The sequence below is a fragment of the Haliotis rubra genome, unplaced genomic scaffold, assembly GCF_003918875.1.
Source record: "Haliotis rubra isolate DU_JTF1 unplaced genomic scaffold, ASM391887v1 Scf1521, whole genome shotgun sequence".
Taxonomy (NCBI): domain Eukaryota; kingdom Metazoa; phylum Mollusca; class Gastropoda; order Lepetellida; family Haliotidae; genus Haliotis; species Haliotis rubra.
In genome coordinates, this window is record NW_025765472.1 from 35,478 (window position 1) to 50,521 (window position 15,044).

At 40.5% G+C, this 15,044-nt stretch overlaps 1 protein-coding gene across 1 annotated transcript; it reads left to right on the plus strand.

Moving 5' to 3' along the window:
- Positions 1-386: 386 nt before the first annotated feature.
- Positions 387-11,234, plus strand: LOC124270519 (macrophage migration inhibitory factor-like). The gene is made up of 3 exons (XM_046705536.1): positions 387-599; positions 9,168-9,340; positions 10,334-11,234. Exons 1-3 carry the CDS (start codon positions 492-494, stop codon positions 10,419-10,421), a joined length of 369 nt encoding a protein of 122 aa, XP_046561492.1. The 5' UTR covers positions 387-491; the 3' UTR covers positions 10,422-11,234.
- The last annotated feature ends 3,810 nt before the right edge of the window (positions 11,235-15,044 follow it).

The following is a 15,044-nucleotide window of genomic DNA, read 5'->3' on the forward strand; positions in this document are numbered from 1 at the left end:
TTAAAGTGTTCGCTCGTCACGCCGAAGACCCGGGTTCGATTTCCCACTTGGGTACAATGTGTGAAGCCCGTTTATGGAGAGCTTGCTGGAATATTGATAAAAGCGGCGTAAAAATAAACTCACTCACTCACTCACTCAAGATAACGGTTGGCTTTTTAGTCTAAATACATGTGCACGCATGTCAAACAATTACCAAGTGTTACACATTATTTTACTTAGTGGTACTGATATGCTGCAACAATTACAACAATAGCCTGCATTACAACACAGAGTTTCTATGCCAGCACGTACGACCAATGTGAAGAAAGGACAAATAGGCAAATGAAACAAGTCCGCTCACGTGATATACGATTTAGCCTGTGGCAGTGGCGTAGCAGCAAAATTATTGCGCCGGCGTGTGAACGCTCTGGAAGTTGAACAACAAGTTCCCTATTTATCAAACGAGGACAGATATCCGTGTCAGCAGCTTGAGTCTCGGAATCAGGGTAGCCATGCCGTGTTTTATTCTCTTCACGAATGTGGCAACAAGCGACCTCCCGAAGGGGTTTCTGTTTGAAACCTCAAAAATCATCGCCAAAGCTATTCGGAAACCAGAAAGTGTAAGTTCAAGGTTTCATTCACAGGGAGGGACTTTTATTTCCCTGCGATAATATATGTTGTGAATAGTCAATGTTTTATCGTAGCATTTGAATAACACATCGGAATATGACAATGTATTATCACACTGTTCGAGGCTACATATCTGAGAAATTACCTTTAGCTCAAGAATTATCATATTAAAAATACTACAGAATTATATATTAGTAACTATGAAATTAAGAATTATGAAATTAGGAATTATGAAAAATTTAATGAAAAATTAGGAATTAATAATAATTATGAAATCCCCTCTAGATATCATATGAATGACATCGTATTGAAATGAGTGTCAAATCAAACAAGCAGTTTGTGTCATCACGTTTCACTAAAGAAGAAAACGATACACCCCCTATGTGGATTCAAGGTCAAGATGGGTAGGCATGAACCGATTTCATGTTTGTGTAAGCTGAAATAGGGTCATTCTCTGACGATGCAGATTTACTATCAGGTCACAATGACCTATGATGTAGATAACATATTGCTGACTTACCCAACACTCTTGGCATGTCTTGACTTGGGAGAAGTGTTTCTATGGTAATATGATATTATTCGTGAATAACTATCAGAAATAGTTGTATAAATGGTATTCCGGTGCACATTGGTGTTACTTGGTTACGTGATGTGCGATTTTATACTCGTAAAGACAGTCATTCCTTCTTGTACGGGATTAAAACCTGGGAACCGACAATACAGAAAACGTATGCATGTGTGTATGCATGTTTTTGTGTGTGTCTTTGTGTATGTGTGTGAACGATTTTGTGTGCGTGTGTCTTTGTGTCTCTTTGCGTGCCATTGTCTGTGTGCCTTTGTGTGTGTTTGCGTTTGTCTTTGTCTTTGAGCGTTTGCGTATGTGCATGTGTGTGTATGTGTCTGTCTATCTGTTCATGTGTCTGTCTCTGTCTGCGTTACTGTGAACACATGTCATCTGTGCCTGATGACGTACTGTGATGTTTCGTCACCTGCATGTAACTAAGACCTCAATTGTAATATTAGTATTAATAATCTCATATAATATGTCATGAACCAGAAAACAGAAAAGAGCAATAAATATAACGAAAATAAATTACTTTACTATTATTCAAGTGATTTGTAATTGTCAAAAACAATGGCCTGCAATGGAAGCTGTTGTTGACCCGTTTTGACAAGATATCTGATCATTGTCGAGACATCTTGATTGATTATTCTACCATGACCTCAGTAAATACTGGCGATAAACATCAGGTAGGTAGGTAGATAGGCACATGTAGGTAGTTAGGTAGGTAGGTAGGTAGGTAGGGAGGGAGGTGGGGAGGGAGGTAGTTAGGTAGGTACAAGTAGGTAGGTAGATTGGGAGGGAGGGAAATGGGGAGGGAGGTAGTTAGGTAGGTACATGTAGGTAGGTAGAGGGGAGGGAGGTGGGGAGGGAGATAGTTAGGTAGGAGTACATGTAGGTAGGTAGGTAGGTAGGGAGGGAGGTGGGGGAGAGGGGAGGTAGTTAGGTAAGGTACAAGTAGGTAGGTAGATTGGGAGGAGGAAATGGGAGGGAGGTAGTTAAGGTAGGTACATGTAGGTAGGTAGAGGGGTAGGGAGGTGGGGAGGGAGATAGTTAGGTAGTTGGGTGGGTACATGTGTGGTAGGTAGGTAGGTAGGGAGGGAGGTGGGGAGGGAGGTAGTTAGGTAGGGTACATGTGGGTAGGTAGGTAGGGAGGGAGGTGGGAGGGAGTAGTTAGGTAGGTACATGTGGGTAGGTAGAGGGAAGGGAGGGAGGTGGGGAGGCAGGTAGTTAGGTAGGTACATGTAGGTAGGTAGATGGAGGAGGGAGGTGGGGAGGGAGATAGTTAGAGTAGGGTACATGTAGGTAGGTAGATGGGTAGGAAGGCAGGTAGTTAGAGTGGGGTACATGTGTGAAGTAGGGAGGGAGGTAGTTAGGTATTGAGAGGGTACATGGTAGAGTAGATAGATAGGAGGGAGGCAGGTAGTTAGGTAGGTACATGTAGGTAGGGAGGGAGGTGGGGAGGAGGAGAGGTAGGTACATGTAGGTAGATAATGGAGGGACATGGTAGTTAGGTAGGTACATGTAGGAGGTAGAAGGAGGGAGTTAGAGTAGGTACATGTAGGGAGTAGGTAGATGGGAGGAGGGAGGGAGGGAGGGAGGAATATGTTAGGTAGGTACATGTAGGTAGGTAGGAAGGGGGAGGGAGGTGGGAGGAGTGGGGTACATGTAGGTAGGTAGGATGAGGAGAGGGAGGCAGGTAGTTAGAGTAGGTACATGTAGGTGTAGGGTAGGTAGGTTGGGAGGAGGTAGTTAGGTAGGTACATGTCAGTAGGTAGATGGGGAGGGAGGGTGAGGGAGGGGAATAGTTAGAGTAGGTACATGTAAGGTAGGTAGATGGGGAGGGAGGGAGGCAGGATTAGGTGTAGGTAACAGTGTGTGTAGAGGAGGAGGGAGGGAGGTAGTTAGGTGGGAGTACATGTAGGTAGGTAGGTAGGGAGGGAGGGTGGGGAGGAGGTAGTTAGAGTAGGGTACATGTAGGTAGGTAGATGGGGAGGGAGGGAGGTAGTTAGATAGGGGTAGTAGGTAGCAGGTAGGTACATGTAGTTAGGTAGGTAGATGTAGGAGGGATGGGGAGGAGGGATTAGGTAGGTACCAGAGTACATGTAGGTGAAGGTAGATGGGGAGGGAGGTGAGGTAGTTAGAAGTGGGTACATGTAGGTAGGTAGGTGGGGAGGAGGGAGTTAGTTAAGGAGGTACATGTGGAAGTGAGGGAGGTGGGAGGGAGGTAGTTAAATTGGGGTACATGTAGGTAGTGTAGGTAGGGTACATATAGGAGTGAGGTGGGAAAGGGAGGTAGTTAGGTAAGAGGTACATGTAGGTAGGTAGATGGGGAGGGATGGAAAGGTAGTTAGAGTAGGGTATATAGAGGTAGAGTAGAAATGAGGAGAGGAGAGTAGATTAGAGTAGAGTACATGTAGGTAGGTAGATGGGAGGAAGGGAGGAGGTAGTTAAGTAGAGTACATGTAGGTAGGATGAGGTGGGAGAGGGAGAGTAGTTAGAGTAGAGTACATGTACACACATGAGTAGGTAGGAGGGAGGAGAGTGGGAGGAAGTAGTTAGAGTAAGAGTACATGTAGAGTAGAGTATAGATAGGGAGGAGAGGAGAGTAATTAGAGTAGAGTACATGTATGTAAGAGTAGAGTAGATAGGGAGTAGGAGGTAGTTAGGTAGGTACATATATGTAAGAGTAGAGTAGATAGGAGGAGGAGAGTAGTTAAATAGAGTACATATATAGGTAAGAGTAGAGTGGGAGCAGGAGATAGGAGAACACATAGGTTAGGAGAGAGAGTGGGAGGAGGAAGTATGCATTAGGTACATGTAGAGTAGGTACATAGCAGAGTACAAGAGGAGAAGTAGATTAGAGTAGAGTACATGTAGGTATTAGATAGGGATAAAGAAAGTCATCGAAATATCTCAATCGCGTAATCGAGGAAAAATAGATCGTAAATAAATAAATAAATCGAAGAAAATGCGTCAAAATAAAATTATAAATAAATAAAAAAAGTAAAGGAAAAACCGTCAATAAATATCGGCATCGTCGAGGCTCATCGTCAATCAATAAACCAGGAAAAATCGAAAATCGGTCGATAAATTATCTCGAAATCATCGTCGGAAAAATCGAAACGTCATGTCCGGTACAAATCGAAAAATCATCGTCGATAAAATGCATCATCATCATCGGCATCCGAAGTCCGGCGTCCCGGTAAATGCGTCGATAAAGATAAAGGTCGATAAATTAAATGTCGATAAAGCGTCAATAAATTCTCGTCATCATCCGAAATCGGCATCGTCAATGTCGAAATAAACAAATCGTCATCAATCATCATCCGAAAGTCGGCTCAATATCAGTCAATCCGGGAAAAAATCGTCAGAATACGTAAAATCATCCGAAATCGTCGAAATAAATATCGGCGTCGGCATCTCGAAGAAGTCAAAGGTCGAAATAAATTATCCGGTAAATCGTCGAAAAGGAAAATGGTCGATAAACCATTAAATAAAGGTAAAATCGTGAAATAAATCGTCGATAAATTAAGTCGAAACAAAGTCAAAATTATCGGTCGGAAGTCAAAGATAAATCAAATTATAAATAAATAAATCGTCGATAAATTAAATCGAGATCATCGTCGATAAATCGTCGATCAAAGTCATCCGGTAAATCGTCGAGGTCGAAGTCAGGAAGGTCGAAGTCCGTCGAAATTATCGAAATCGTCAAAGAAGTCGAGATCGTCGAATTAAAATCGTCGAAGTCGATAAATTAAATCAAAGTCGATAAATTATCCGGTAAATCGAAGTCGGGGAAAGTCGATAAATTATCGATAAATCGGGTCGATAAATTATCTCGATAAATAAATCATCAAAGTCGATCGTCGAAGTCGATATCGTCGAAAAATCGTCGATAAATTATCGTCCGGAAGTCGATCATTATAAATCGTCGAGGTCGATAAATTATCTCGTCGGCGAGATAAAGTCGAAATCAGGAAATTAAACGTCGAGGTCATCGATTATCTCGATAAATCGAGGATCGTCGATAAATTAAAGTCGAAGGTCAGAATTATCGGTAAAGTCGTCAGGTCGATAAATTCGTCGAAGTCGATAAATCGTCGGGCGTCGTCGATAAATTAAATCGTCGAAGTCGATAAATTAAAGTCGATAAATTCGGTAAAATTACGTCAGGTCGAAATTAATAAATAAATTGTCGATGTCGATACGTCGTCGAGGATCAAAGTCGATAAATCACGTCGAAATCGTCGTCGATTATAAATCAGGGTAAATCGTCGATAAATCGTCGAAGTCGTCGGTAAATTAAAATTAAATCGAAGTGGTCGATAAATAAATCGTCGATAAATTATAAATCGTCGATAAATTATAAATTATCGTCGAAGTCGTCGTCGATAAATAAATTATCGTCGATAAATCGTCCGGGTCAGGTCGATAAATAAATTAAATCAGGTCGATCGATAAATCGTCGAGGTCGATCGTTAAATCGAAGTCGGTCATCGGTAAACAGATCGAAGTCGTCGGTAAAATTACGTCGATAAACCGGTGGTTAAGGTCAGAAGTAAAGTCGATTATAAATTAGAAAGGTCGGTAAATTAAAATCGTCAGTAAAGTCGATAAATTAAAATCCGAGGTCGATAAATCGGCGTACAGTCAGGTCAGGGTAGGTAATGGAGGTAGGTGCAGTGTAGGGTAGGTACATGTAGGTAGGGGGAGGAGGTAGTTAGGTAGGGTACATGTAGGTAGGTAGATGGGGATTGAGGGAGGTGGTTACGTGGGTACATGTAGGTAGGTAGATGGGAGAAGTGAGTTAAGTGAGGTACATGTGGGTAGATAGGTGGGAGGGAGGGAAGGGTAGTTAGGTAGGTACATGTAGGTAGGGAGGGAGGTGGGGAGGAAGTAGTTAGGTATTAGGTACATGTAGGTTGGGAAGGAGGTGGGTAGGAGAGTAGTTAGGTAGGTACATGTAGGTAGGTAGGTAGGGGAGGGGAGGCAGGTAGTTAGGTAGGTACATGTAGGTAGAGTAGATGGGGAGAGAGGAGGTAGAGATAGGTGGGTACATGTGGGTAGGGAGGAAGGTGGGAGGGAGATAGTTAGGTAGTAGGTACATGTAGGTAGGTAGATGGGGAGGGAGGAGGTAGTTAGGTAGGTACATGTAGGTAGGCAGGTAGGTAGGAAGGGAGGAGTGGAGTGGGGGAGGGAGGGGTAATGGAGTCAAATAAACAAATACATAAATAAATAAATGTGTTTTTCTATTGCTTTCAAATTGTATTCAGATCAGTTCGAGGAAGCATTCCTATAATCTACATATTCAGTCCAGAAAATGATTTCTGTCAATAATAAGGATGGTAGTACTGTCGTTTCTCTAACACGATCTTATTGTTATTGGACAATATACCGGGCTTAAATAGTAAGTTGGACATTATACTATCAGTGATCTGTTAGCTTACCATTTGAGTGTAAAGTTAACGAATGTAAAGTTAATGACTACTGGGGGTGAGAGTGAGTATAGTTTTACGCCGCCTTAGCAATACTCCTGCAATAGCACGGTGGGGACACCACAAATGGGCTTCATTGGATTGTGGGGGAATCGAACCCAGGTCTTCAGCATGTCGAGCCAACGCTTTTAACCATTTGGCTACCCCACCGCCCAATGAATACTGTACATGCACCAGAGACAGGTATTTGGTCTCTGACATGCACAAAGATCTGGTGGGTATTGATTGAACTCTATTGTGGCATGCATTGCACAAGGTCAGAGGTCAGAGCATCGTTTTGGGAAATGACTTCCTTGAATATGTTAATTTAAATTCAATATACAGACGTTGTATATTTCTAAAAATATGAGCATAATCAGTGTTTGCCCTTAACCCTGAAAAGCTGCAGGCCCTAATGACCCAGAACCATTAAATGTTGTGGAGCCTGATGGGAATGTGTAGGCCCTATATTTTAGCTACTGAGTTAAAGAGTTTAATTTAACTCTAGTGACTGACTAGTCTTCATTTACAACAAAATCAACATCCATGTCAAGAGTCAAGTCTTCTGAAAAGTCTGTATCAGAATGTTCAGACAGGGATATGTCAGTGTCAAATGGGATGGAAAAGCTGTCGGCCTGCAGAAAACAAAAGTTTTGGGTCCGAGTGTTTTTCAGTCGGCTCCGGGTCTGAGGACCGACGTTAATTTCGAACGCTGAACATAATGTATTTGTACTGTATGAATTTAAAACTAACCACGCTAACTCTGTAATTTATTTATTTTATTCTAACACTGTCAAATATAAACTTGCAAGCATTAAAAGACATTATGAATCAAATCGAACCGAACAGTCGATTACAGAGTTGAGTCTTTCTAATCGGCTTTGGGCAGACACAAAGTGCTTGAGTGAGTGAGTGAGTTTAGTTTTACGCCGCTTTTAGCAATATTCCAGCAATATCACGGCAGGGACACCAGAAATGGGCTTCACACATTGTACCCATGTGAGGAATCGAACCTGGGCCTTCGGCGTGACGAGCGAACGCTTTAACCATTAGGCTACAACACCGCCCTAAAGTGCTTGAAAAGCAAAGGCATGAGACTTTAGACTTTAGCAAAGTGATTGCTAGGATCTGTCTTGTGTCTCAAGTATGTTTGAACACGACACAGCATGTATGTTATCAGTAGCGGCCTCTGATAACAAGACTGTATACAATGGTCTTCATGGGTAAAGGTTAATGTACATCCTTGACTTAACGCCAGGTCTCGAAAACAAGTTTTGATTTAACGTTGGGTAGTGTGTATGTATTAATTATCTCCGTGTATTGTATTTCTACTACTGCGAACAACACTTTGTCTCCACTAAACAGAATTATTTCAGAAAACTTTTAAATACCACTGGAAAATGAAATTACGAAAAATTTTCCTCGATTTAACGCCAAGGGAAAAGAGAGACTTTATACGACTGGAAGTTTTATGGAGGAATACGGTGCTACCATAAAGCTTCCGATATGGGCATCATATATTTTATATATCCTTTGGGTGTTTACTCTCGTTACCATAGATATTAGGTTTTGATAGTTCTCTTTGAGTATTAGGGCTGGCTAAAATGATCTATAAACTAAAATATCGTGGATAGGAATAATATCAATGATCATCGATATCAAAATTGTGTTACCGATAATATCGTACATTACCTTTGTGATAGAAATTTTCCTACACAATATACAAATTCCTTTATTTGTTTCTCTCAGTATATTTAGGCTTACCTATTGTCATTAAAAATCAGTCATTGGATATTAGCGGATTTAAGGTTAAGAAGTTAATTGTCGACTAGATGTGTATAGTTCATTGTCAGCTTAAAATGTAACGATTTGGTTGCCACATTCATAACCTCAACTCACCCTTTCATCAAACTACTGAATCATTCGCTAAACTTTGTTATTCACACATATAAATGCTTCACTCAACTTACTAAGGCATTCCCTCTACTCAATTATCAATTTATCTAAATGCTTACCCCAATTTACCGAATCGTTCACTCCAGTTACTCAACCATTCACTCGATTCAGCTATCAATGTATCTAAATATTTACCCCCAACGTACTCAATTATTCACAGGGGCGGTGGGTTAGCCTAGTGGTTAAAGCGTTCGCTCGTCACGCCGAAGACCCGGGTTCGATTCCCCACATGGGCACAATGTGTGAAGCTCATTTCTGGTGTCCCCCGCCGTGATATTGCTGGAATATTGCTAAAATCGGCGTAAAACTAAACTCACTCACACGCTCACTCACTCACTCACTCACTCAATTATTCACTCCAGTTACTCAATCATTCACACGACTCAATCATCAATTTATCAAATGTTTACCCCAACTTATTCCATCATGCACGAACCTTGTACAATTATTCACTTAATCTTACGTTCGATCATCTGCAAAATTCACTCCATCATACGTTCAACTTACTCTGTCATCCTTTCCCCTGACCCAATCATTCACTCATTTAGTTTGCTCAATTTTAGCTTGTGGAGGTCAGGATTCATCCAGGCCAGATGATGACCCACGGGGGTACGACTGAACCATGTGCCAACTCCGAGCTCCAGGCTATTGGACACATAAGTGCCGAGGAAAACATTCAGATGTCCAAGGAAATTTCAGAATTCCTGCAACAAAAACTTGGCATTGACCCTGCAAGGTTAGAAAAAGTACATTTCCTCCAAACCAGTCGCAGAACTTTAAGTGTCTCTCTATAAAAATAGAATTGTAGAATTCTATGCCAGATTATATCCCCGTACTTCGGGCTTGTGGACCCGTGAAGATCCGGGTTATAATTGATCTTCAGTAACCCATGCTTGTCGTAAGAGGCGACTAACGCGATCGGGTAGTCAGGCTCGCTGACTTGGTTGACACATTCCATTATATCCCAATTGTGTAGATCGATGACCATGCTGTTGATCACCGGATTGTCTGTTCCAGACTCGATTATTTAAAGACTGCTGCCATATAGATGGAATATTGCTGAGTGCGGTAAAACTAAACTCACTCACTCACTCACTCAATCAATCACTTGTGGTAAAAGAAGACAACACGTGGTCAGTCGTAAAGTCAAGGACTGTGACCATTTACTTCTTCTCGATACGAAATAAATAGCTTGAAAGCCATGTTGGATAGCAATGAGATGCATCATTCGTTACTTCAAAACTAGACATTTGACATGCTGAGATATCTTTCTTATGACAGGAAATGATTATTAAAACGTTTTGACGAGTAGATATATTTCAGATTTGTCTGCATTCTCATTTTCCATCTTGATCAAGATGTTAAATTAACCAATGTGTTTAACATTTCATATAATATTCATCAAGTGTCGCTATTGATCATTTTGTTTTGATACAGCAATTACTGATCTATCAACATCATGACATACGATGACCAAGGAGGCCTTGCTCAATATCGGGGCGGTCAGCTCCCACACGCATACTAACGGTTGAGGGGGGTAGGGTAGCCTAGTGGTTAAAGCGTTCGCTCATCACACCGAAGACCCGGGTTCGATTCTTCACATGGGTACAATGTGTTAAGCCCATTTCTGGTGTCCCTCGTCGTGATATTGCTGGAGTAATGCTAAAAGCGGCGTAAAACCATACTCACTCGCTCACTAACGGTTGAACATTCTGATTTCTGTTTTCAGGAACTACATCAAATTCACTGACATGAAACCGTATGAGCTGGGGTGTGAAGGGACCACGATTGAAGTCTTGTGGAGTAAACAAACCTAGTTGGACAACATGGTACCTGCAGATCCGCCAATAAACTCATGATAGTAGTAGTTGTAGAGACTTCATGTCACTGGCATATTAATGATTGATGTGTTTTCACATCTACGTCACAATACGTGCGGAAGTGTAAGAGTAACTCTCAGAAGCTTGAAAATATCACTGAAATCATTAGCTTGTAGGTTGTTGCTTAACACCGCACTCAGCAATACTTCAGCTATACGGCGGCGGTCTGTAAATAATCCAGTCTGGACCAGGCAATCCTGTGATCAATATAATGAGCATCGATCTACGCAATTAGGATGAGATGACACGTGTCAACCAATTGCAAGTCAACGAGCCTGACCACCCGTTTCCGTCGGCCGCCTCTTACGACGAGCATGAGTTGCTGAAGACCAATTCTAACCCGGATCTTCACGGGTCTCACTGAAATTATATTAATTAATTCAAATTAATGGTGACTGACACGACACTGCACACTTGTAGTGTCAAAGATCAACGTCCAACAAAACCATGCAGAGATTAAAGATATGTCAATCAGTCTCGAACGTATCCATGCATTATATTAATAATAGTCTGATATTCTCCCTATTCATCTGTTAGTACGTTTAGATTTTATTATATCTATCTATCCGCGCTGAACTGTACATGATCGTTTCTACAGAACTATATATGTTTTAACTTGAACACAGTGATGATGATTTGATTTGAAAGTTGAATAGTTTAATGACAAATATATTTTATTTCACTTGTGTCCCAACAGAGAGCATTATGCAGACTGTGATCAACTAGGTATGTAATAAACATTAACAAGTGGAATCTCGGGGTCGATTTATTTCTATGAGTCAAACTTACACAATGACACAGAAGTTCTGATACAGTGTTGGCGGTCAATGGCCAACAACAACTGATATACAATGTCGGGATGAGATAACAAACAACAACTGATATACACTGTCGGAGTGTGATAACAAACAACAACTGATATACACTTTCTCGATGTGATAACAATCAACAACTGATATACACTGTCGGGGTGTGATGACAAACAACAACTGATATACACTGTTGGTGTGTGATAACAAAGAACAACTGATATACACTGTCTCGATGTGATATTAAACAACAACTGATATAGACTGTCGGGGTGTGATAACAGACAACAACTGATATACACTGTCGGGGTGTGATAACAAAGAACAACTGATATACACTGTCTCGATGTGATATTAAACAACAACTGATATAGACTGTCGGGGTGTGATAACAAACAACAACTGATATACACTGTGGGTGTGTGATAACAAACAACAACTGATATACACTGTCTCGATGTGATATTAAACAACAACTGATATACACTGTCGGGATGTGATAACAAACAACAACTGATATACACTGTCAGGATGTGATAACAAAGAACAACTGATATACACTGTCTCGATGTGATATTAAACAGCAACTGATATACACTGTCGGGATGTGATATTAAACAACAACTGATATACACTGTCGGGATGTGATAACAAACAACAACTGATATACACTGTCTCGATGTGATAACAAACAACAACTGATATAGGCTGTCGGGGTGTGATAAAAAACAACAACTGATATACACTGTTGGGATGTGATAACAAACAACAACTGATATACACTGTCAGGATGTGATAAAAAACAACAACTGATATACACTGTCGGGATGTGATAACAAACAACAACTGATATACACTGTCAGGATGTGATAACAAAGAACAACTGATATACACTGTCTCGATGTGATATTAAACAGCAACTGATATACACTGTCGGGATGTGATATTAAACAACAACTGATATACGCTGTCAGGATGTGATAAAAAACAACAACTGATATACACTGTCGGGATGTGATAACAAAGAACAACTGATATACACTGTCTCGATGTGATAACAATCAACAACTGATATACACTGTCGGGGTGTTATAACAAACAACAACTGATATACACTGTTGGTGTGTGATAACAAACAACAACTGATATACACTGTCAGGATGTGATAAAAAACAACAACTGGTATACAATGTCTGAGTGTGATAACAAACAACAACTGATATACACTGTAGGGGGGGGGGGGGGTAACAAAAAACAACTGATATACACTTTCGGGGTGTGATAACAAACAACAACTGATATACACTGTCTGGATGTGATAACAAACAACAACTGATATACACTGTCAGGATGTGATAACAAACAACAACTGATATACACTGTCTCGATGTGATAATAAACAACAACTGATATACAATGTCGGGATGTGATAACAAACAACAACTGATATACACTGTCAGGATGTGATAACAAACAACAACTGGTATACAATGTCTGAGTGTGATAACAAACAACAACTGATATACACTGTAGGGGGGGGATAACAAAAAACAACTGATATACACTTTCGGGGTGTGATAACAAACAACAACTGATATACACTGTCTGGATGTGATAACAAACAACAACTGATATACACTGTCAGGATGTGATAACAAACAACAACTGATATACACTGTCTCGATGTGATAATAAACAACAACTGATATACAATGTCGGGATGTGATAACAAGCAACAACTGATATACACAGTCGGGGTATTATGAAAAGGTGTGTTAAATATCATGTTTAGCCATGTCAGACCTCTAATATACATGGACTGCACGGTATTACCGGTGTATAACAAAACCCTTAATAAACGATACGTACGCGTATTGCCATATTTTTTCAGAGAACCGGTTTATTGGGTAAAGAACATATATGATTTTTTTAATTATCCTTATGGTTTAAATCAAAATCTACACATACTGCCAGTCACAACACATGTTTTCCTTCGTTAGCCATTGACAAAACGGTATACTGTTATACTACAAATTATATTGAATGTATAAAAAAGAAAGAAAAGGAAATCCCTGACTATGCAACCTAATTTTAAGGTTGTTGTTATCAGAACCATAACATATATATGTTTACGGGCTGATAATGTAGAAAATAGGATTGACATGCACAATTAGTGTCACTTTCTATCAAACACTAAGCTCCCAATATACCGCAATACGTATCGCATTACGGGTACCAGAATCACAATATATTTTCAAAACAATTTATTTGCCAATACAAAGCCCTATAAAATACTCATTATAAACCCCTCTCATAAACTCACATATTGACATGGAACCGGTGGCTGAGCATATTAAAATGGACATCTTTCAGTAGGAATGAGATCGATGGACCATATGTGTGGATCCAGTCTCACAGGCTTCCTTTTTCTGCTTGTCATTATGTAAACTGAATGATGCTGTGGCTCTGTGACTTGGCAGATTCCATACGTGATTGCAATTACCTATGATCAAAGTTCAATAGTGCTGATTCACCTCACCAGTCATGGTGCATGTGTACTTGTGAGAAATGTTTCAATGTCTATAACAAATTTTTTTCTAGCGATGGCATATGGGATAGAAGCAACCAGAAATTTAGTTCTGAAAAAACTGAAAAAAGTATTTCCAAACATCTCTCTCTATCTCTCTCTCTCTGTCTCTCAGTCTCTCTGTCTCTCTCTCTCTCTCTCTCTCTCTCTCTCTCTCTCTCTCTCTCTCTCTCTCTCTCTCTCTCTCTCTCTCTCTCTCTCTCTCTCTCTCTCTCTCTCTCTCTCTCTCTCTCTCTCTCTCTCTCTCTCTCTCTCTCTCTCTCTCTGTGCGTGTGGTGTGCGCGCCTGTTTGTGTGCCTGCATGGTTCTTGGTGATGAGAATTATTATTCATTGTTATCACAGTTGACAAATGTTGATGCTGATCTGATTGAGAAGCACAGTCCAATAACACGGAATCAAGCAGGTCACCTCGGCTGACCACATGACCTACATATCTCGACTTACGACAAACACACGTTGCCTGGGAGACCCATATTGCTACGTGCAATCTGCACCGGTCTGTGATATACTGATACAGACGGTCTTTGATCCCTTTATCATAGGGACTCTGATGTTCGTAAATGGGATCCAGAAAACAGCGAACACCTGACCCACTTAGCTAAAGCAAAAAGATATTGCATTCTTTGCATGATTATGTGTGACTGTTGTCTAATACCGTAAATTCCAACGGTGTGATAGGTCCTGTAGATGGTCGAATCTGGATCAGGGAACTAGTGATTGATATTATGAGCACAAGGGCATGGTGAGACACAATCAATTTAATAACCTTGTCTTACCACCCGATATATAGAGGATACTAAACTCACTTCCGTGTAATACCATTTTTATTAATTGATTTGGTAAATCTCCCATGAGTTTAATAAACTGATAGAAACTGCCTACGAAGTGTGATGACTCTCAGCTTTCAACGAGTCAAGCAAGGTCTAATACCATTGTGACAGTAATGTAATGTATTAGCATTGTGACGTCATAACTGTAACCGTAATACGTTTAGCGGTATTACACTAGTGTAATTAGGAGATAAACATCATGTGTTGGCGGTGTTATTGAGTATTTGAAACACGGGAATTCATTTGGAACCGACTGCGTCAGCCGGAGGTTTCAAATGAAATATTCCCGTGTATGTTTCAGTATGTTTTATTGTATGTCTTGGGGGGTGGTGG